The 23,393-nt window shown below is 46.7% G+C and overlaps 2 protein-coding genes and 1 long non-coding RNA gene across 4 annotated transcripts; 2 read left to right on the top strand and 1 right to left on the bottom strand.

Annotated features, from left to right (window-relative positions):
* Positions 1 to 240: 240 nt before the first annotated feature.
* On the bottom strand, positions 241 to 23,348 carry LOC133155389 (uncharacterized). 2 transcript variants are annotated; one of them, XR_009714664.1, is made up of 4 exons: positions 22,090 to 23,348; positions 790 to 925; positions 432 to 524; positions 241 to 343 (listed from the first exon to the last, which is right to left on the bottom strand). It is a non-coding gene; the product is annotated as an uncharacterized LOC133155389 (long non-coding RNA). The 2 variants fall into 2 exon arrangements; XR_009714663.1 differs by lacking the exon at positions 22,090 to 23,348 and adding an exon at positions 1,733 to 4,370.
* LOC133155301 (prelamin-A/C-like) lies at positions 13,244 to 18,918 on the top strand. The gene is made up of 5 exons (XM_061280513.1): positions 13,244 to 13,409; positions 13,845 to 17,272; positions 17,632 to 17,757; positions 18,117 to 18,237; positions 18,910 to 18,918. The coding sequence occupies exons 2-5, from the start codon at positions 17,055 to 17,057 to the stop codon at positions 18,916 to 18,918; spliced, it is 474 nt and encodes a 157-aa protein (XP_061136497.1). The 5' UTR covers positions 13,244 to 13,409; positions 13,845 to 17,054.
* LOC133156011 (lamin-A-like) lies at positions 18,933 to 20,210 on the top strand. The gene is made up of 5 exons (XM_061281740.1): positions 18,933 to 19,015; positions 19,089 to 19,482; positions 19,572 to 19,679; positions 19,750 to 19,869; positions 19,932 to 20,210. Exons 2-5 carry the CDS (start codon positions 19,300 to 19,302, stop codon positions 20,004 to 20,006), a joined length of 486 nt encoding a protein of 161 aa, XP_061137724.1. The 5' UTR covers positions 18,933 to 19,015; positions 19,089 to 19,299; the 3' UTR covers positions 20,007 to 20,210.
* Positions 23,349 to 23,393: the final 45 nt, after the last annotated feature.

Genomic DNA, 23,393 nt, shown 5'->3' with positions numbered 1-23,393 from the left:
TCGATGTGAACTTACGCCTATTTCCTCGTATGGCGTAAACTAGTTTGACTTCAGGGTAGTTTTTGCCCATCTGCTCAATAACTGCCAGTCTGAAGCGCCAGTTCATAGGTGGGTGACAAACACAGGCACTGGTGGAAAAGGAAAAAGAGATTTAGAAATCTAACTCGCAGGTCACACAAGGACTAAGGATAAACCCATCTGCGGTCATTTGGATCACTGATAAAATTTCTAAAAAATAACCTGGGGATATTTGTGGTCTGGATTGACGTGGCTGAGCATGGCAAGCACAAAGGCAGCGTTTTTTCCTGTTCCTGACTGAGACTGGGCGATTAGATTCTGTGGACTAAACAGAAAAATCAAACTGACTTTAGTCACATCATATATTTAGTTCAGAAAAGTAGCACATCACAGTCAATGTACAGCATACTCACGGTTCAGCGAGCATCATGGGTAAGGCGGTCTCCTGGATTTTGGAGGGCCGGTTAAAACCCATGCCATAGACACCCTGAAGGAGCTGTGGTTTACTGCACATATGAGAAAAAATATTTTTGGTTTATTGATCAAGTTTGGCAGGAATACAACAAATTGGGCATGTAATGAACATCGAGCACTTCTGCCACACTTTTGCAAAACACAAATTTTATTTTTCCCTTTTCAATACGAGCGCATCTGCCGTGGTGTGTAATCTTTATTGGATAACATCCACAGACATGAGCTCATTCGTCATTTATGGCAGACGCACTAAATCACAAGAGGGATTATGAATAAATTAAAGAATGATACACTTACAGTCACAACTCCTTAAAGGATTTTACAGAGTACAGTGGAGAGTTGGGATCCTTCTGAAGAACTTCAACTTGATTTGTGGTGTTGACAAGATTACTTCTGATTAACTTGTTCAACAATGACTGGGCCGCTTTGTCTTCTGCGGAAAAAAAAGAGAGTAGAAATTGCGTTTTTAAGATGGGAGGAATTGTTAGTGATCTGAAGGACCATGCAAAGCATACGAGTAAAAGCGACCATGTTAAACTTGCATATGCAGTGGCACCTCTACTTACGAACCCCTATACTTACGGACATTTTGAGATACGAACGGAAGCTGCGCGGATTTTTTGCATCTACTTACGTGCCAATTTTCCACTTCTGAACCGACGCATCAGCAGCCCCCCTTTTTGAGATACGATCCGGACCCGCGCAATTTGTTTTGCATCTATTTATGAACCAATTTTCGACGCAAACTCATTAATTGCACCAAAAAGTAATGACGAGTATGTGAACACATTGCAAGGAGTATGTGGAAGCAAACAATAATTTCTTAGCATGACTTATTTTTTTCTGTGTCTTCTCAGTGTGGAAAATTATAATATAGTATAAATACCATCATTGGACCACATCTTTTTATTTTGATGTTCTACCTTTTTGGTTTAGAATATAAACGGCATCATTGATCAAAGCTTTTTACTTTGATCCAACTTTTGCTCTATTGGATCACAGCTTTTTACTTTGATGTTCTACCCTTTTGCTCTATCAATTCTTTACCGGCTAATTTGGGGCATTCTAGCGCTTGCATTTAAACTAAGCAAATATCCAAAGGCACGGCAATACACGCAGATTTGTGTTGAAACAATGTCTGTTTTAACGCCAGACAAATAGTAAGCATTCATTTTTTACAGCGCTAGGCCTGTGACTAAAACATCTTCAAGGCTAACTCAACGTAAACTAGCACATTTACATTTACTGATTCTGCTCCCGCTTCCTGTTCGTCAACAGCCTGGGCCCAAGCGCTACGCCAGGATGCGGAGTTGGATCGACACTGGTCGGAGCCGGGGGGTCGAAGGGGTTCCGGCCGCCCCGCCGTTGTCAGCGCCGCTGTCACCCAGACGGGAAGCTGCGCCCCGTCCGAGTCAGACTCGGTCGGTGCGGCCCGCTGTGGCCAGCTGGCAACTAGCTACGGAAGGGTACCGGCGCTCCCGACGAACCCGCCGGGGTGGCTTGTGACCAACGCTGCGTTCGGCGCTTATTGCTGCGACCGGGAGGGAAGCTGCGCCCCGTCCGAGTCAGACTCGGTCGTTGCGGCCCCCCCAAGCCCGCACGCCTCTCGCGGAAGGTCATACGCCACCGGCGGCACGAAAGACGCCTCCCGCAACGCGGTAGTCGGGAAAGGCTATTCGCATAGTCGAGCAGAGTTGCGACAACACATCCCGCGGTGCCGTCTGGGTTTGAGAAACAGCATTCGCGGTAGACCGGCGCGGCCGGCAGACGCCCACGCGGCGTGCCGCAATCGGATCGCGCGCTCGGCCTCCGTTGATTTCCTCTAGGTGGGTGATTCGGGGCGTCTCGGTCTCGCTGCCGTACGGTCGCGCCAAGGCCTGCGGGGGCGGCGCGTAGCGCACGCTCTCGCGGCGGCCGAGGCGCTAAAGTGCGACCCGCAAGTGGGGAGGAACCGTCCACCCAACGCCGGCGCGAGCCGGGGCCGGTGGGGGCCCTACCAAGGCGGGTCATGAGTGCCAGTCGGTCAGTTCGGGAGAAGGGGAGGGTACTCGGAGGCCCGCCGGGAGCAGACGGGGGTCCGGAAGCTGAGGGGGGTGAAGGACGGCGGCCGGGAGCAGACGGCCGTCCCTGGGAGGGGGTGTTCATTCACGTGCGGACGCCGGGAGTAGGCGGCCGTCACGCGATTCTGCCAACCGTTCCAACCGGCCTGTGTTTAAGGAGGCGGCCGGTCCTCCGTCCTTGGATGGATAACATTCGCAGATTTTCGCCCGGCCGGTGGTTTAAGGAGGCGGCCGGTCCTCCCTCCTTGGATGTATAACATTCGCAGATTTTCGCCCGGCCTATGTTTAGTGAGGCCGCCGGTTCCCTCCTTCCTTTCTTGGATGTATAACATTCGCAGATTTTTGCCCGGCCTATGTTCAGTGAGGCGGCCGGTCCTCCCTCCTTGGATGTATAACATTCGCAGATTTTCGCCCGGCCTATGTTTGGTGAGGCGGCCGGTTCCCTCCTTTCTTTCTTGGATGTATAACATTCGCAGATTTTCGCCCGGCCTATGTTTAGTGAGGCGGCCGGTTCCCTCCTTCCTTTCTTGGATGTATAACATTCGCAGATTTTCGCCCGCCGGGAGCAGACGGGGGTCCGGAAGGTGAGGGGGTGAAGGACGGCGGTCGGGAGCAGACGACCGTCCCCGGGAGGGGATGTTTGTTCACGTGCGGACGCCGGGAGCAGGCGGCCGTCACGCGATTCTGCCAACCGTTCCAACCGGCCTGTGTTTAAGGAGGCGGCCGGTCCTCCCCGTCGTTCCGCCGGCCTGTGTTTAAGGAGGCGGCCGGTTCTCCACGAGAAGAATTCTGCCAACCGTTCCAACCGGCCTGTGTTTAAGGAGGCGGCCGGTCCTCCCCGTCGTTCCGCCGGCCTGTGTTTAAGGAGGCGGCCGGTCCTCCACGAGAAGAATTCTGCCAAACGTTCCACCGGCCTGTGTTTAAGGAGGCGGCCGGTCCTCCCCGTCGTTCCACTGGCTTGTGTTTAAGGAGGCGGCCGGTCCTCCACTATTCCTTCCTTGGATGGAAAGCATGTAGCACTTTGAAAATTTTCGAGCACTGTGACACTTTGAAGATTTTCGAGAAATTTTTGTACTTAGAAAAATTTTTGCTCTTGCACTTCCAGAGTGCTTTGCGGTAGCTCCTAGGTTCGCTGTCCGAGCATGTGAACACTTTTTGGGGGGGAACACATCGCTAGAGACACCAGCCGCCTGGTTTTCGGGAACAAAACTTGTGTTCCCCACACTCGTTCTGACTATATTTTGCGATTTGGGGGTAAAGGTAATGAGTACAGTGACTAGGGGGACCAACTCATCGTACTCTGGCGCACCAACAGACCAAAGCTGGTACTGCACTTACCCCTGGTACCCCAACGCCTGGTACCTGAAGGGCGAGAGGCTGATTTTGCGCTATTTGCGGCCGACCGAGGGAACCAGACAAAGCGGACACTTTACGGCACAAGAGCCGTTGGCACTTAGAAATTTTTCGCCAAAGTTGGCGCGAGCTCCAGAAGGAGAGGCTGATTTTTCGCTATTTGTGGACGACCGAGGGAACCAGCCAAAGCGGACACATTACGGGGAAGAGCCGTTGGCACTTAGAAATTTTTCGCCAAAGTTGGCGCGAGCTCCAGAAGGAGAGGCTGATTTTTCGCCATTTGTGGCCGACCGAGGGAACCAGACAAAGCGGACACATTACGGCGCAAGAGCCGTTGGCACTTAGAAATTTTTCGCCAAAGTTGGCGCGAGCTCCAGAAGGAGAGGCTGATTTTTCGCCATTTGTGGCCGGCCGAGGGAACCAGACAAAGCGGACACATTACGGCGCAAGAGCCGTTGGCACTTAGAAATTTTTCGCCAAAGTTGGCGCGAGCTCCAGAAGGAGAGGCTGATTTTTCGCCATTTGTGGCCGACCGAGGGAACCAGACAAAGCGGACACATTACGGCGCAAGAGCCGTTGGCACTTAGAAATTTTTCGCCAAAGTTGGCGCGAGCTCCAGAAGGAGAGGCTGATTTTTCGCCATTTGTGGCCGACCGAGGGAACCAGACAAAGCGGACACTTTACGGCGCAAGAGCCGTTGGCACTTAGAAATTTTTCGCCAAAGTTGGCGCGAGCTCCAGAAGGAGAGGCTGATTTTTCACCATTTGTGGCCGACCGAGGGAACCAGACAAAGCGGACACATTACGGCGCAAGAGCCGTTGGCACTTAGAAATTTTTCGCCAAAGTTGGCGCGAGCTCCAGAAGGAGAGGCTGATTTTTCGCCATTTGTGGCCGACCGAGGGAACCAGACAAAGCGGACACATTACGGCGCAAGAGCCGTTGGCACTTAGAAATTTTTCGCCAAAGTTGGCGCGAGCTCCAGAAGGAGAGGCTGATTTTTCGCCATTTGTGGCCGACCGAGGGAACCAGACAAAGCGGACACATTACGGCGCAAGAGCCGTTGGCACTTGGAAATTTTTCGCCAAAGTTGGCGCGAGCTCCAGAGGGAGAGGCTGATTTTTCGCCATTTGTGGCCGGCCGAGGGAACCAGACAAAGCGGACACATTACGGCGCAAGAGCCGTTGGCACTTAGAATTTTTTCGCCAAAGTTGGCGCGAGCTCCAGAAGGAGAGGCTGATTTTTCGCCATTTGTGGCCGACAGGGGAACCGTCGCAATTCGGACAGATTGTGCGGCAGCCCACGCTGGCACTTAGAAAATATTCTGAAATTCTCACCGACTTCCGTGGTGGAGAGGCCGAATTTTCGCGATTTGGTTCCGAAAGGAGAACCGTCGCAATTCGGACAGCTTGTGCGGCAGCCCACGCTGGCACTTAGAAAATATTCTGAAATTCTCACCAACTTCCGTGGTGGAGAGGCCGAATTTTTGCGATTCGGGTCCGAAAGGAGAACCGTCGCAATTCGGACAGCTTGTGCGGCAGCCCACGCTGGCACTTAGAAAATATTCTGAAATTCTCACCGACTTCCGTGGTGGAGAGGCCGAATTTTCGCGATTCGGGTCCGAAAGGAGAACCGTCGCAATTCGGACAGCTTGTGCGGCAGCCCACGCTGGCACTTAGAAAATATTCTGAAATTCTCACCGACCTCCGTGGTGGAAAGGCCAAATTTTCACCATTCGTGGCCGACCGGGGAACCGTCGCCACTCGGACAGCTTGTGCGGCAGCCCACGCTCGCACTTAGAAAATATTCTGAAATTCTCACCGACCTCCGTGGTGGAGAGGCCGAATTTTCACCATTCGTGGCCGACCGGGGAACCGTCGCCACTCGGACAGCTTGTGCGGCAGCCCACGCTCGCACTTAGAAAATATTCTGAAATTCTCACCGACCTCCGTGGTGGAGAGGCCGAATTTTCACCATTCGTGGCCGACCGGGGAACCGTCGCCACTCAGACAGCTTGTGCGGCAGCCCACGCTCGCACTTAGAAAATATTCTGAAATTCTCACCGACCTCCGTGGTGGAGAGGCCGATTTTTCACCATTCGTGGCCGACCGGGGAACCGTCGCCACTCGGACAGCTTGTGCGGCAGCCCACGCTCGCACTTAGAAAATATTCTGAAATTCTCACCGACCTCCGTGGTGGAGAGGCCGAATTTTCACCATTCGTGGCCGACCGGGGAACCGTCGCCACTCGGACAAGTTGTGCGGCAGCCCACGCTCGCACTTAGAAAATATTCTGAAATTCTCACCGACCTCCGTGGTGGAGAGGCCGAATTTTCACCATTCGTGGCCGACCGGGGAACCGTCGCCACTCGGACAGCTTGTGCGGCAGCCCACGCTCGCACTTAGAAAATATTCTGAAATTCTCACCGACCTCCGTGGTGGAGAGGCCAAATTTTCACCATTCGTGGCAGACCGGGGAACCGTCGCCACTCGGACAGCTTGTGCGGCAGCCCACGCTCGGACTTAGAAAATATTCTGAAATTCTCACCGACCTCCGTGGTGGAGAGGCCGAATTTTCACCATTCGTGGCCGACCGGGGAACCGTCGCCACTCGGACAAGTTGTGCGGCAGCCCACGCTCGCACTTAGAAAATATTATGAAATTCTCACCGACCTCCGTGGTGGAGAGGCCGAATTTTCACCATTCGTGGCCGACCGGGGAACGGTCGCCACTCGGACAGCTTAAGCGGCAGCCCACGCTCGCACTTAGAAAATATTCTGAAATTCTCACCGACCTCCGTGGTGGAGAGGCCGAATTTTCACCATTCGTGGCCGACCGGGGAACCGTCGCCACTCGGACAGCTTGTGCGGCAGCCCACGCTCGCACTTAGAAAATATTCTGAAATTCTCACCGACCTCCGTGGTGGAGAGGCCGAATTTTCACCATTCGGATCCGACCGGGGAACCAGCGCGCCTCGGATAGATTGCATGTCAGCCCTCGGTGACACTTAGAAAATATTCGCGAATTTTTTTCGGACCTCCAGGACCGCTTTTTCACCGTCGCTGTCCGACCGGGGAACCGTCGTAGCTCGGACAGTTCGTGTGCCAGCATCCGCTGGCACTTATAAAAAATTTTCAAAAAGAAACAAAACTCTTCTGCGCATACGTACCGACTGTATTTTGCGATTAGGGGGTAAAGGGGATGAGTACAGTAACTAGGGGGACCAACTCATCGTACTCTGGCGCACCAACAGACCAAAGCTGGTACTGCATTAGAGCTTACCCCTGGTACCTGAGCGGTCGCTCCTGGTACCTCAGCGCTCGCCCCTGGTACCCGAGCGCTCGCCCCTGGTACCTAAAAGCTACCCCGGCTGCCGCGAGCGATGCCCGGCGAGGCTTCCAGAGCCTCGGCTAAGCATTTTCGACGGCCCGCTGGTCTTATGGAGCTTTTTTTGGGACTTCCGTGTGGAGCTTCAGGGCCGTTCCGCCTAACTTTTTACGCCCGATTAGGCTTACAGGGACGCGGCTAAGCATTTTTAACAAATCATGGAGCTTTTTTCGGACTTCCGTGTGGAGCTTCAGGACCGTTCCGCCTAACTTTTTACGCCCAATTAGGCTTCCAGGGATGCGGCTAAGCATTTTTAACCAATCATGGAGCTTTTTTCGGACTTCCGTGTGGAGCTTCAGGGCCGTTCCGCCTAACTTTTTACGCCCGATTAGGCTTCCAGGGACGCGGCTAAGCATTTTTAACCAATCATGGAGCTTTTTTCGGACTTCCGTGTGGAGCTTCAGGGCCGTTCCGCCTAACTTTTTACGCCCGATTAGGCTTCCAGGGACGCGGCTAAGCATTTTTAACCAATCATGGAGCTTTTTTCGGACTTCCGTGTGGAGCTTCAGGGCCGTTCCGCCTAACTTTTTACGCCCGATTAGGCTTCCAGGGACGCGGCTAAGCATTTTTAACCAATCATGGAGCTTTTTTCGGACTTCCGTGTGGAGCTTCAGGGCCGTTCCGCCTAACTTTTTATGCCCGATTAGGCTTCCAGGGACGCGGCTAAGAATTTTTAACCAATTATGGAGCTTTTTTCGGACTTCCGTTTTTTTTTTTTTAAAGCTTCCATAATGTTACCGGGCGCTGACGCAAACCCACGCCGTGCAGGAGAGCTCGGAGGGCGCCTAAGATTTCAAGGAAGACCCCCCCCTGCGCAGACCTCCACTGGGCCGGGATGACTGTTCAGCTTTGGCGGGGAGTGGCCTCCCTCCGGTCGACACGACGAGTAAATGACACCTGGGCGCTGACGCAAACCCACGCCGGGCAGGAGAGCTCGGAGGGCGGCTAAGATTTCAAGGAAGACCCCCCCTGCGCAGACCTCCACTGGGCCGGGATGACTGTTCAGCTGCGGCGGGGAGTGGCCTCCCTCCGGTCGACACGACGAGTAAATGACACCAGCACTTGCTCTTAGATTTGTTTCTTTTTTCTTTCTTTTAGCTTCCATAATGTTACCGGGCGCTAACGCAAACCCACGCCGGGCAGGAGAGCTCGGAGGGCGGCTGAGATTTCAAGGAAGACCCCCCCTGCGCAGACCTCCACTGGGCCGGGATGACTGTTCAGCTGCGGCGGGGAGTGGCCTCCCTCCGGTCGACACGACGAGTAAATGACACCAGGGCGCTGACGCAAACCCACGCCGGGCAGGAGAGCTCGGAGGGCGGCTAAGATTTCAAGGAAGACCCCCCCTGCGCAGACCTCCACTGGGCCGGGATGACTGTTCAGCTGCGGCGGGGAGTGGCCTCCCTCCGGTCGACACGACGAGTAAATGACACCAGGGCGCTGACGCAAACCCACGCCGGGCAGGAGAGCTCGGATGGCGGCTAAGATTTCAAGGAAGACCCCCCCTGCGCAGACCTCCACTGGGCCGGGATGACTGTTCAGCTGCGGCGGGGAGTGGCCTCCCTCCGGTCGACACGACGAGTAAATGACACCAGGGCGCTGACGCAAACCCACGCCGGGCAGGAGAGCTCGGAGGGCGGCTAAGATTTCAAGGAAAACCCCCCCTGCGCAGACCTCCACTGGGCCGGGATGACTGTTCAGCTGCGGCGGGGAGTGGCCTCCCTCCGGTCGACACGACGAGTAAATGACACCAGCACTTGCTCTTAGATTTGTTTCTTTTTTCTTTCTTTTAGCTTCCATAATGTTACCGGGCGCTAACGCAAACCCACGCCGGGCAGGAGAGCTCGGAGGGCGGCTAAGATTTCAAGGAAGACCCCCCCTGCGCAGACCTCCACTGGGCCAGGATGACTGTTCAGCTGCGGCGGGGAGTGGCCTCCCTCCGGTCGACACGACGAGTAAATGACACCAGGGCGCTGACGCAAACCCACGCCGGGCAGGAGAGCTCGGAGGGCGGCTAAGATTTCAAGGAAGACCCCCCCTGCGCAGACCTCCACTGGGCCGGGATGACTGTTCAGCTGCGGCGGGGAGTGGCCTCCCTCCGGTCGACACGACGAGTAAATGACACCAGCACTTGCTCTTAGATTTGTTTCTTTTTTCTTTCTTTTAGCTTCCATAATGTTACCGGGCGCTAACGCAAACCCACGCCGGGCAGGAGAGCTCGGAGGGCGGCTAAGATTTCAAGGAAGACCCCCCCTGCGCAGACCTCCACTGGGCCGGGATGACTGTTCAGCTGCGGCGGGGAGTGGCCTCCCTCCGGTCAACACGACGAGTAAATGACACTAGGGCGCTGACGCAAACCCACGCCGGGCAGGAGAGCTCGGAGGGCGGCTAAGATTTCAAGGAGGACCCCCCCCTGCGCAGACCTCCACTGGGCCGGGATGACTGTTCAGCTGCGGCGGGGAGTGGCCTCCCTCCAGTCGACACGACGAGTAAATGACACCAGCACTTGCTCTTAGATTTGTTTCTTTTTTCTTTCTTTTAGCTTCCATAATGTTACCGGGCGCTGACGCAAACCCACGCCGGGCAGGAGAGCTCGGAGGGCGGCTAAGATTTCAAGGAAGACCCCCCCCGCGCAGACCTCCACTGGGCCGGGATGACTTTTCAAAGCTGCCTCTGCAGCTGCGGCGGGGAGTTGCCTCCCTCCGGTGGACACGACGAGTAAATACACCAGCACTTGCTCTTAGATTTGTTTCTTTTTTCTTTCTTTTAGCTTCCATAATGTTACCGGGCGCTGACGCAAACGCACGCCGGGCAGGAGAGCTCGGAGGGCGGCTACGATTTCAAGGAAGCTATTTAGGAAAATCTGAGATAAATATAATTTGCATAATAATTTGGAACACGGTCCCGTGTTCCAAATTATTATGCAAAATGTATTTAAGTGTCATAAAGATTACATTTTTTGTTTTTCAAGTAAACTCTCGGTATTGTATGACTCTTTAAATGACTGAAATCAACCTCAGTTATGTGATAGTCACATGATAGTCTGCCAGGTGAGCGCAATTAAGGAAAGTCTATTTAAGTTCCGCGTTTTTAAGCGTTCGGCCATTTCATTCAACCATGGGGAGGAAAAAGGATCTCTCTGCTGTTGAGAAGCGTGAAATCGTTCAATGCCTTGGACAAGGTATGCAGACATTCGATATTTCACGAAAACTTAAGCATGACCATCGAACTGTAAAGACATTCGTCGCTGATTCGGAGCACACGCGGGTTTGTGCAGATAAAGGCACGACGAGGAAGATTTCTGCAAGACAAAAACGTCGAATCAAGAGGGCGGCTGCTAGCGTGCCACTACAGACGAGCAAACAAATATTCGACGCTGCATGTGCCGGTGAAGTCCCACGAAGGTCGAGGTGTAGGATCCTCCAGAGCCTTGCAGTTATGCGGAAACCCTCCATTCGGCCACCCCTAAACAACGCGAACAAGCAGAAACGGCTGCAGTGGGCCCAGGATTACATGAAGACTAATTTTCAGACAGTCCTGTTCACTGATGAGTGCCGTGCAACCTTGGATGGTCCAGGTAGGTGTAGAAATTGAGAATAATTGTCAATTTCTGTCTATGTGAAGCCCTTTGAGACTGCTTGTTATTTAGGGATATACAAATAAACTTGATTTGACTTGACTTTACAGATGGATGGAGTCGTGGATGGTTGGTGGACGGTCACCATAGCCCAACAAGGCTGCGGCGTCAGCAAGGAGGTGGCGGAGTCATGTTTTGGGCCGGAATCATGGGGAGAGAGCGGCTTGGCCCCTTTAGGGTCCCTGAAGGCGTGAAAATGACGTCTATAAAGTACGTGGAGTTTCTGACTGACCACTTTCGTCCATGGTACAACAGGAAGAACCGTGCTTTCCGTAGCAAAATCATCTTCATGCATGACAATGCACCATCTCATGCTGCAAGAAATACCTCAGCGTCTTTGGCTGCTATGGGACTAAAGGGAGAGAAGCTGATGGTGTGGCCCCCATCCTCCCCTGACCTCAATCCTATTGAAAACTTTTGGAGCATAGTCAAGCAGAAGATCTACGAGGGTGGGAGGCAGTTCACTTCCAAACAGCAGCTCTGGGAGGCTATTCTAAAATCCTGCAAAGAAATTCAACCAGAAACTCTATTTCTATTTCTAGTTCTATTACTGTGCTATTACATGTTATTACTCATTAACTGTACATATAGAAAAAAATAGTCTCCTGTTCTCACGACAAACTTTTGCGGAGTTGTTTCTCGGTGAATTTAGTATGGATTAATTCCATCGGTTGATGAACGTGAACATTATTCGTGACCGAGGCATCCACATCTTGGTTTGCGTCGAGCAAAAAAAAAAAAAAACAAAGGCCGCCATTACAAAATGCGCATATAGCAAATTAACTTGTAATTATTAATTAACTAGTCAGTCGAAAATACATGATTGTTCTGCGTTCCTATTTATGACGGAGGATTCCCCATTTTATTGCTCTTGCGTTTAAGTATTGTACACTATCGTCCGCCGTGTGCATTTGCCGCCATGTAACAAGATGGATGCGCCACAAACACAATGCATGCACTTTGCGTTACAGAGTAAGGACATTTATGGAAAGATACACGACGCGTAATTCATTTATTTCAGACGACACCTCGTAGTCGCCACACGTAAATGGATAAAAATGGTTTACGGTGTTCTTTTATTAAAATCTTTGTTTTAGGTTAGCCCCCCAAAAAATGCACAGGCGCCATTATGAAATGTGCTTCCAAATTTATATAGCAGATGACATTGTAACTGTAAGCACTGATATGTACTAACCGAGTAAGATCAGTAGTATTGAATCATTGCCCAGTGCTACACACCCATGAACTATTGACTTTGTCACTCTGCACTGACATCTAGTGGATGTTAAAAATCATTGCTGGGAAACTCTTTCTTTTCAGTATAACATTTAATTTTTTTTTTTTTTATTGTACGTGGCATTCATTTATTTTTATCCTATATTAATATGGCAATGATACCTTGTGGTAGTTAATAAATTCATCGCAAAGTCAGTCAGATGTATTATAATAGTTATTATTAAATGAATAATTTGCCATTTGTCATCTACAAACGAAACAAGTCAATTTCTCTCTTATTTTTCTCTTTCAGAATGGCGACAAATATGATTTGCGGGAAAGTAGTGGCAATGAGGAGTGCTCTGCGTGCAAGGAGCTGGATTTGTGCAGCTGATGGCACCTTGTCAATGCACGGCCAGCACAATAATGTAACTGTTGCCCTCTGTGACGGCGAGAAAGCCTATAAAATAGTTCTGTTTGAACACTTGGCTGCCCTCGTCACAGAGGGCAACAGTTACATTTTTTTAAACTTCGGTGTGGACCAACGGGGGCAAGGGCTCCTCACCAAACCCGCCTCAAAAATCTTCATGGCGGCCGAAGTGCAAACCAGCCCACAGCTGGAAGAAGAGGCCAGGGCCCCAACTCAGTGGCATCATCTCCTCAGGAGGTAGTGAATAAACTACCTGAGGAGATGGTGTCACTGGATGGCGTGATAACCGATGTAAGTTACCTGCACCCACAAATGCACATATACACACATGTATTTGTGTACACCTGTGAAGACATGATGCATGTGCAATAATGTACATACATGCGCATGCACACACAAAATCATTGAAATCCTCTGTGTAGTACTAAGGTACCAAAAGTTTTTTTGTTTTTTTTTGTCATCGTTAAGGTCGTGTACACAGACACATGACACGCTCATTGTCAAAAACAATTATTATTGTAATTGGGATATCAATTTGGTCCACTTTAGATGCGTCCTATCCGCATGGTGCGCCAGCGAGGGAACCACCTGGCACCATTTCGACATTTGACGCTCAAAAAAGTAAGTAGCCATTTGTACTTCCCCTGTTGTAGCACTTTGCACACATACTTATACGCATTTTAAAACTACCGCAGGATGAAGCCACTGTCAAAATTGGACTTTGGCGGGAGGCTAACCTCGTAGAGCTGAAGGTAGGGGGTTCCTTCGTGTTCACCCACCTGAGTGCCCAGGCGACCGAGTCGGGAGTCATGCTCCACTCGACAACGTACACGGATGTAAAGGTTAGTAAATGGGTTCATAGCAGTGGAATTGAAAAGGTGCTTGCTTATTGCTTATTGTTCCCTTTTCCAAGATCAACTTTTTGTCCCATCGCGCAATTGCAGCGTTCCGCCCGACGCGCAGCCGACCGCGCAACTGCTCCGCGCTGGTCGCATTATTGTGACAGAGCCGTCGCTGAAATTTAGAAAATATTTGTAACGTCTTGATGTACTTTCTCAAATTGAAGTGTACCTCACTGAGCAGGGAGCCTAATTTGGTCCGATCGCGCGACCGCCCGCAGCGCGCCGGGCGCTCACTGTCGCATTGCTTTAAGAACGTCTTTGTGTTTTAGGATGGCTTTACTGCTCCCACTTGCTTTATTTGGAGGCATGATTAGCCTTTGGTAAACGTTGTTTTCCATTCATAAAAATTAATTACATTTTTATTTTATTCAACAGGCCTGCAACTCCAGCCTCATCATTACCGTCGTTGGTATACTCTATGGGGAAGAGGTGGTGGATGTTGTGTCGGATTCGGGGGAAGTGACAGTCATCAAACTTGATATCTGGCAAAAAACCTTCAGCCAGCCCCCCCATATCCCACAAGATGGGATGCCCATTACTGTCACCCGTGTGCAGGGTGACGTGACAAAGATTGAATGTGTGAATGAATGCATGAATGAATGAATGAATGAATGAATGAATGAATTGTTCAAAACAATTGAATGTTTGCAATTTATTGAATGCATGAATGAATGGTGATAAATAAATGTTACATGTTCACTTTTCGAACAACAAAGGACACTGATGTGTTTGTTTTATTGATTTGTTAACACTGACTATCTCTTTTATGTAATGCGTTTGTGCATTAGTTTGTGGCCTTCTATTTTCATATGTTTCAGATTCCATTTGGGAAGGTTAGTGGATGTAGTTTATCTTTGAGAGAGCTCTTATTTTACTCAATTAACATACTACAAATGAGCAAACAATATGATATCAAACTGGTTACTTTAAATTTGTACATATAATATTCATAACACTTCTAATTTCTACATTTTTCCACCGATTCAACTTGTTCCAACTTTCAACTGTTCATCTTTTGCCTACCTATTCCACAACTTCCCACTTACCAAAAACGTCACATCTTTCATTTTGAAATTCAACCCAAATTCTCTCAAATTCCATTTTTCTACTCTAATTTCTACATTTTTCAACCGATTCAACCCATTCCAACTTTCAACTGTTCATCATTTTTCTACCTATTCCACAATTTCCCACTTACCAAAAATTTCACATCTTTTATTTTGAAATTCAGACCCAATTCCTTTTTCCGTTCTCATTTCTACATTTTTCAACCGATTCAACCCATTCCAACTTTCAACTCTTTATCTTTTGCCTACCTATTCCACAATTTCCCACTTACCAAAAACCTCACATCTTTTATTTTGGAATTCAACCAAAATTTTCTAAAATTTCGTTTTTCTACTCTTATTTCAACATTTTTCAACCGATTCAACCCATTCCAACTTTCAACTGTTCATCATTTTCCTACCTATTCCACATTTACCAAATACTTCACATCTTTTATTTTGAAATTCACTCCCAATTCCTTTTTCCCTTCTCATTTCTACATTTTTCAACCGATTCAACCCATTCCAACTTTCAACTGTTCATCATTTTTCTACCTATTCCACAACTTACCAAAGATTTCACATCTTTTATTTTGAAATTCACACCCAGTTCCTTTTTCCCTTCTCATTTCTACATTTTTCAACCGATTCAACTCGTTTCAACATCATTCTGCAGCATTCCTTAAATATTTATTCAACTTCTTCACCTTCACACGCAATTCCTTCAGGAATTGCAAATTCTAGTTAGTGTGAAGGTGAAGACCTTCACACTATTGTTATTCCTGTACTTTATTAGTGTGAAGGTGAAGACCTTCACACTATTGTTATTCCTGTCCTTTATTAGTGTGAAGGTGAAGACCTTCACACTATTGTTATTCCTGTCCTTTATTATTATTAGTGTGAAGGTGAAGGCCTTCACACTATTGTTATTCTACAACATTTTGCGCTACCTTTTCGTTAGCTTTCTTTGGCGCTTAACTAGTTCCACATACTTCAACCGATTCACTCCATTCCACTTTTCACTTATTCCAAAAATTCATGGCATGGGTGCTCACAGTTTTCTCGTTCCAAAAATTTTCCGTTTTCACATAATTCACAAATTTATGGCGATTTTTGCCCCATTCATTCTTAATGGCAGATTCAACATTTCACATTTACGTTGTTCCAGTTTGATATTCACATAATTCAACACATTCAAATCACATTGGGGACATTCCCAAACTTGCCAAATTCAAAATTTTCACGTTTTCACTTTTAAAATTTGCATAAAATTTTGCAAAATTTCATAAAATTTCGTTTTTCACTTCTAACTTATACATTTTTCCACCGATTCAACTCGTTCCAACTTTCAACCATTCATCTTTTGCCTACCTATTCCACAACTTCCCACTTACCAAAAACTTCACATCTTTTATTTTGAAATTCAACCTAAAACTTCACATCTTTTATTTTGAAATTCAACCCAAATTCTCTAAAGTTTCCTTTTTCTACTCTAATTTCTACATTTTTCAACCGATTCAACCCATTCCAACTTTCAACTGTTCATCATTTTTCTACCTATTCCACAACTTACCAAATACTTCACATCTTTTATTTTCAAATTCATTCCCAATTCCTTTTTCCCTTCTCATTTCTACATTTTTCAACCGATTCCACCCATTCCAACTTTCAACTGTTCATCATTTTTCTACCTATTCCACAATTTCCCACTTACCAAAAACTTCATCTTTTATTTTGAAATTCACACCCAATTCCTTTTTCCCTTCTCATTTCTACATTTTTCAACCGATTCAACCCATTCCAACTTTCAACTGTTCATTATTTTTCTACCTATTCCACAACTTCCCATTTACCAAAAACTTCACATATTTTATTTTGAAATTCACACCCAATTCCTTTTTCTCTTCTCATTTCTACATTTTTCAACCGATTCAACCCATTCCAACTTTACACTGTTCATCATTTTTCTACCTATTCCACAACTTCCCACTTACCAAAAACTTCACATCTTTTATTTTGAAATTCACACCCAATTGCTTTTTCCCTTCTCATTTCTACATTTTTCAACCGATTCAACCCATTCCAACTTTCAACTGTTCATCATTTTTCTACCTATTCCACAACTTACTAAAAACTTCACGTCTTTTATTTTGAAATTCACACCCAATTCTCCAATATTTCCTTTTCCCGTTCTCATTTCTACATTTTTCAACCGATTCAACCCATTCCAACTTTCAACTGTTCATCATTTTTCTACCTATCCCACATTTTTTTTAACCTATTCCACAACTTACCAAAAACTTCACATCTTTTATTTTGAAATTCACCACAAATTCTCAAAATATTCTACATTTCTCAAGTAATTCAACATGTTTCCACATCGTTCGGCAGCATTCCCCGAAGAAGTTATTCATACATTTCGCCTTCACACGCAATTTCTCCAGAAATTGCAAAATTCTAGTTACAAAGGAAACTTTGACTTTGAAGAAACCTCTATGACGTTTCTTTGATAAGTGCATGTTGCATTTGGTGTAATGGCATGATACTGACTGAGTCTTTTCTGGATCAACAGAAGCAAATTCGAAAAATGGCAACCCCAGAAAACACTCCTCAAGATGCATACAATGAGCTGAGGGCCATTTACAAGACGGAGCTGGCGAAAGCCCGTGCGGCTCTGGTCTTAGAGGCCACAGAGCGTGAACGTCTGCAGGTGGAGTTGTCCAAGCTGAGGATTGATTTTGACGAGCTGGAAGCAAGGTGAGGCCCGCCCTGCCATTTTATCAAAAATATGCCAACAACAAAATGGATAGTGGATATTAGTGCTGACATAATTGCTTTGCTGCTGGGGCCACACCCCAAGGAAAATCCTCCTCGTGACTAATTGCAGCTCAATTGGACTTTCAGTTAACTATCCCATATGTGAGACTCTCGATGGGATCACCGGTGTTTGAGTGATGTTCCAGTTATTTATTTTCTTTCTGTGTGTTCGCAGTTGTCATGGTGATTGTTCTGGTGTTTTTTTAACTCGGCTGTATGTATTTGTTTGTTCACGCTGATTTCTCCGACTGCCCGAAATTTTCCATATTCCCAGTTTATGTGTATATCTGTCATCTTAGGGACACGAAGAAAGAATCCGATCTGGCTAAAGCCCGTGCGGCTCTGGTCTCAGAGGCCACAGAGCGTAAACGTCTGCAGGTGGAGTTTTCCAAGCTGAAGATTGATTTTGACGAGCTGGAAGCAAGGTGAGGCCCGCCCGGCCATTTTATCAAAAATATGCCAACAACAAAATGGATAGTGGATATTAGTGCTGACATAATTGCTTTGCTGCTGGGGCCACACCCCAAGGAAAATCCTCCTCGTGACTAATTGCAGCTCAATTGGACTTTCAGTTAACCATCCCATATGTGTGACTCACGATGGGCTCACCGGTGTTTGAGTGATGTTCCAGTTATTTATTTTCTTTCTGTGTGTTCGCAATTGTCATGGTGATTGTTCTGGTGTTTTTTTAACTCGGCTGTATGTATTTGTTTGTTCACGCTGATTTCTCCGACTGCCCGAAATTTTCCATATTCTCAGTTTATGTGTATACCTGTCATCTCAGGGACACGAAGAAAGAATCCAATCTGGCGAAAGCCCGTGCGGCTCTGGACTCAGAGGCCACAGAGCGTGAACGTCTGCAGGTGAAGTTGTCCAAGCTGAAGATTGATTTTGACGAGCTGGAAGCAAGGTGAGGCCCGCCCGGCCATTTTATAAAAAATATGCCAACAACAAAATGGATAGTGGATATTAGTGCTGACATAATTGCTTTGCTGCTGGGGCCACACCCCAAGGAAAATCCTCCTCGTGACTAATTGCAGCTCAATTGGACTTTCAGTTAACCATCCCATATGTGGGACTCACGATGGGATCACCGGTGTTTGAGTGATGTTCCAGTTATTTATTTTCTTTCTGTGTGTTTGCAATTGTCATGGTGATTGTTCTGGTGTTTTTTTAACTCGGCTGTATGTATTTGTTTGTTCACGCTGATTTCTCCGACTGCCCGAAATTTTCCATATTCTCAGTTTATGTGTATATCTGTCATCTCAGGGACACGAAGAAAGAATCCGATCTGGCGAAAGCCCGTGCGGCTCTGGACTCAGAGGCCACAGAGCGTGAACGTCTGCAGGTCAAGTTGTCCAAGCTGAAGATTGATTTTGACGAGCTGGAAGCAAGGTGAGGCCCGCCCGGCCATTTTATCAAAAATATGCCAACAACAAAATGGATAGTGGATATTAGTGCTGACACAATTGCTTTGCTGCTGGGGCCACACCCCAAGGAAAATCCTCCTCGTGACTAATTGCAGCTCAATTGGACTTTCAGTTAACCATCCCATAGTCGCACATCAATATAAATAGCGCATTTGACTGCTTCGAGGATTTAATACTGTTTTTGCTCAGGAAGTCGCATTACATTCAAATCCTTAAAGATGAGCTGGAGTTTGAAAAGAAGCTGCATTCCGCGGTCGGTAATTACCATCACTATCGCTTATTTAATTAATGAAAATAAAGCTGAGTCATTCTCACGTCTCACGTAGGACTTGCGCATGGTCCAAAGCCAGCACGAGTCTCGCATGGTGGAGTTGGAAGCCGGCCAAAAAGTGAAAGATCTGGAGGAGGCTCTGTCTACAGAGAGGGAGCGGACCCAGAACAAGGAGGAGAGGTCTTTTTACAGCTTTAGAACATACCACAACGTTTGCTCTCATAGCAATTAATGTCTCCACGTTTGTCCCCAGGGTACGCCAAACCATGTCGGCCAGCAAAAAGAGGAAACGTCCGAAGGACAGCGAGGGTTTGAGCTTGCCTCGACCTAATATCGCCCAGCAGGTCACTGTGGATGAGCAGCAGGTCACTGTGGATGAGCAGCAGGTCACTCTGGATGAGGTGGACTCGTACGGCAAATATGTCAGACTTCGCAATACAGTTGATGAGGTCAGTGGATGTGTCAAAGGGGATCAGCTTACGAAATTTGCACATTTTCCAGTAACGACTAACCTGTTGAGATCAATTTCAACTATTAGGATCAGAATTTGGGGAACTGGCAGGTGAAGCTCCAGATTGGATCTTCTGCTCCCATCGTATTCAAGTTTGCCGCAGAATTCATCCTGAAGGCCCACGAGAGTGTCACGGTAATCAATCTTATCTGGAAGATCTCAGATACAAGGTGCTCAATATTTCAATGACCTTTACATGCATCAGATCTGGGCGGCTGACGCTGGCCGAAACCACAATCCTCCCTCTGATCTAGTCTGGGAGACACAGTCCAACTGGGGACCCGTAGGCCAGGTCCACTTTACCTTGATCAACGCCAACGGAGAGGTGACACATCTTTCAAGCGACAAGAAGCAATATTTCTCTTTTGACGTCCGTTTTTCTTCCAGGAAATAAGGATGAGCAAAGCCACTGGCGCACGTTTGGAAGATGATGATGGAAATTCCACTTCCACCGTGGGATAGAGGAAATGGAATTTCGGTTTCTTGTGTGTCTTGACATATGAAGGGATTGACAATAAAGCAGACTTTGACTTTTGACATGGTCACATTATAAAAATATTGTATAACAATACAATTGAATGGGCTTTTTTTAAATAAAATCTGCTCCGACCTGTACTGAAATTTAATTGAAATAATTGAAATAAAGTTGTTGTTCTTTAAAAATGATTGAATTCGTCTTTTTTCATTCTGTGTAATTGCATTCTGCTGTATGCACCAAAAAAAAAAAGAGTGTATTTTCTGTTTCATCAGTATATAATTGAAACCGGAAGGTATTCGGAAATCCCTGCGGTCAGTAGAATATATAACGGCTGTGCAATGAGAAGTCAAGACATGTTCCACGAGAGCAGGCGGTCAAGGCAAGAGTAATCTCGACGCAACATGCCCAACATGTGTAAGTCAGTGATGAATGTTTCCTGAATTTTCTTCCTCTTTTGCCATTCATTCATGATTTTCTTCTGCTTCCGCATTAGACACGCAAATTCTCGCGGTGGGCTTGGTGGCTTTTCTAATACTGCGAGCCAATGGCGCTCCGTTGACAGAAGCGACCACCGTCTTGCCATCAAGCGACACCTCAAGTGAGGAGGAAACGGCGCCCTCTGACCTGCTGACCTCTGCTCATTTTTGGGACTCGGTTCTGGGTACCGCTAAAGAACACCAGAAAGCTGTAAGTGGAAATTCAGAAAGCACCTTCATTGTCTTCTCCTGGCTGTAAAACATATCTGACTTGTGACTAATTTCAATATCAGTTTGATGATGAATTCCAAAACAATGTCAACTTTCATTTACTGGAGCACTACAAAGCACCTCAGTTTCCAGCAAACTGCCCCAGCTCCAACTTTAGCAAGGTAAGAACCAGAAATGGAAAACCACCAGAGGTGGGAGAAAATACAGACACTGACACTTTCCATAATTGTTTGCTAGCATCGGCTTGACTTTTATGCGTAGGTTGAATAGATATTTGTTTTTTAACTGACCTAAATATTCTTTTTTCCAGGAGGCTTGCCTGCACAGGCTGGCCCAAGGTCTGTCCACTTACATAATTCTTCTCAAGCACGTGGAGAAGGAATATCCCGGCAGTAAAATTCTGTCTGAGGCCAAACACTACTCTGAACTCCTGCTCTACAATATCAAACAAAAGGTTGGCCAGTGTGACAATTTAGGGATAGGAAATGAATTTTGCTGTTACTATAATACCTATTTTGACATTGTGTTGCTTACTCTTGTCCGGCAGATGAAAAAACCAGAAGAGGTCACAGGCCTGAGTAGCAATGAGGAAGAGAGCCTATTGAGGTCACTGTACCACCCCGATGCTTTCCACAGAAAGATGACGGCGCACAACATCCTGCGGAAGCTCTACATCTTCATTGTTGACGGCGAGAGGGCGCTGAGGCGCAAAGAACGGCGAAGGGGAAAACATGCCAAGGTCTTCGCCATGTTTAGTTTATTGCGGTAGTCACGTCCGCCACTGAAGCCCGTCGGAAATGTTGGGCAAAACATGAAGTGAATTAAGTTGTTGGATCTGCACTGACGTGTCGTAACCCACTGACGTATTGATGATGTATTTGTTTTTGCATGACGCACTGAGTTTTTTAATTCTTTTATTCTGTAGATAACCTATTTATTGCTCATTCAAAAAAGCCATTGTGAATCTAAGACCTTATTTATTGCAAACAGTCGTATGAATTATTTAAAGAAGATATTTATTACATATTATTGTTTTTATACTTGAAGGCATGGTAATTATATTTATTTTTTAAACGGAATGTATTTTTAAAACATGAATAAAACTATTTGCTTACTTGTGAATTGAACTGCTTGATTTATAACACTTTGGCAGGTGTCTTTTGAGAATTTCACTTATTAGATTGAACTACAGAAATCTCTTTTTCTGAGATTCAAAGACATCGTATATATATATATATATATTTGCAAAACTGAAATATCGTAAGGCCACTTATGGGCTTTACTGTCAGACATTTATTGACAAAAACATGGAACAGACTTCAAGACAATGTCGTAACAATAACAAATAAATATCTCAGACCAAATTGACTTTCAGGTGGCCAACTCGTCGTGGTCTTCGGGTGGAGGTTGTTGATGCAGGTGCACGTCATCCTTCTTCAACCCCAAAGTAAACTGAAACGAAGCAAAAACAGCCAACAATACATATGTCATTGTTGTTTTTGACTTAATCTGCCATTTTTTTAAGGTTCTCTTTCTACATATTTACCAAACACAAGCGATACATTAACTTCAATACAAAAAAAGGGCACTACCTCAAATACAACTTAGAAAACAGTTTGACTGAAATGGTAGTCATTCAATAAATAAATATACGCACATTTTCTTTTTCAAATTGCAGCCTTTGCGGTTTTGAAAATTGCAGTTGATCACATTGCAACGTCGACTTGAATTCTATTCATCTCTCAGTTTTAATGCACAGACAGACACACGAGAGAAAACGCTGACACAGAAGCAGTGGATGACGCAAATCCGTGTTGCCGCAAGCAGACCTGTTGCTGAGATTGTCTCATGTGTTGAGACTAGCGACACTAGACGGTGTTCAGGTGAACGTCACCACCAAGAATTTACCGATAACGACAGTGGATTGGTTTTCACTACAGGTAAACAGCTGGCAAATGTGACAAAAATTCCAAAATCTCGTAGAGAAAAGTTCCTACGACAAATAAAAGCACAAGAAAAGTTAAAAGAAAAATTGGAAGTGAGACGTAAAAAACAGGAACTAAAGAGAATGATGAAAAACTCTAAAGAGAGGGAACAGTACAGTCAAATTGCAGAGGTAAGACAAAGGAAATTGGGTTATATTAGAACCCGTTGTCAACAGGACAAGCGTTTTTGTGCCAAACAAAAGTCCTATTTTACACAACGTTGTCAGACGGATCATGAGTTTAAGAAGAAAAACCTTTCCCGTTTCTCACGTCGTTATAGGACAGATGAGTGTTTTACGATGAGACGACGCGCTTACATCACAGAACGTTACCGTGACGATGTTGGGTTTCGAAACAGGCAGCGCTCTTACATGACACGCCGTTATTTAAACAAGCCTGAATTCCGATTCAAACATCAGGAAATCATGAGGCGCATAATGGCAAAAAAATCTGATTCACTGAAGACCAAAACAATGCGCAGAGTAAGTACGCTTTTGAAAATATACTACCGTTTTTTTCCGTGTATAGTGCGCAAAATTTAACTAATTTATTGTCCTAAAATCTGGGGTGCGCATTATACACATTTTTTTTTTTTTAAGTCCCAATGATCGTCACACACGCAGGGAGGCAATTGGTCCCATTTTTATAGTCTTTGGTATGGTCTTAACTAGGCTGGATG

This window comes from Syngnathus typhle, linkage group LG6, assembly GCF_033458585.1.
Source record: "Syngnathus typhle isolate RoL2023-S1 ecotype Sweden linkage group LG6, RoL_Styp_1.0, whole genome shotgun sequence".
Lineage (NCBI taxonomy): Eukaryota > Metazoa > Chordata > Actinopteri > Syngnathiformes > Syngnathidae > Syngnathus > Syngnathus typhle.
The sequence above is the reverse complement of the archived record's forward strand: the minus strand, read 5'-3'. Positions and strand labels throughout refer to the sequence as shown.

Excerpts from the sequence above, each read along its gene's own strand:
- LOC133155301 (XM_061280513.1), top strand. The coding sequence starts at position 17,055 with ATGATACTGACTGAGTCTTTTCTGGATCAACAGAAGCAAATTCGAAAA. Across the intron at positions 17,273-17,631 it reads TTTGACGAGCTGGAAGCAAG|GGACACGAAGAAAGAATCCG; the intron begins GTGAGGCCCGCC and ends CTGTCATCTTAG. Across the intron at positions 17,758-18,116 it reads TTTGACGAGCTGGAAGCAAG|GGACACGAAGAAAGAATCCA; the intron begins GTGAGGCCCGCC and ends CTGTCATCTCAG.
- LOC133156011 (XM_061281740.1), top strand. The coding sequence starts at position 19,300 with ATGTCGGCCAGCAAAAAGAGGAAACGTCCGAAGGACAGCGAGGGTTTG. Across the intron at positions 19,680-19,749 it reads AGGCCCACGAGAGTGTCACG|ATCTGGGCGGCTGACGCTGG; the intron begins GTAATCAATCTT and ends TACATGCATCAG. Across the intron at positions 19,870-19,931 it reads TGATCAACGCCAACGGAGAG|GAAATAAGGATGAGCAAAGC; the intron begins GTGACACATCTT and ends TTTTTCTTCCAG.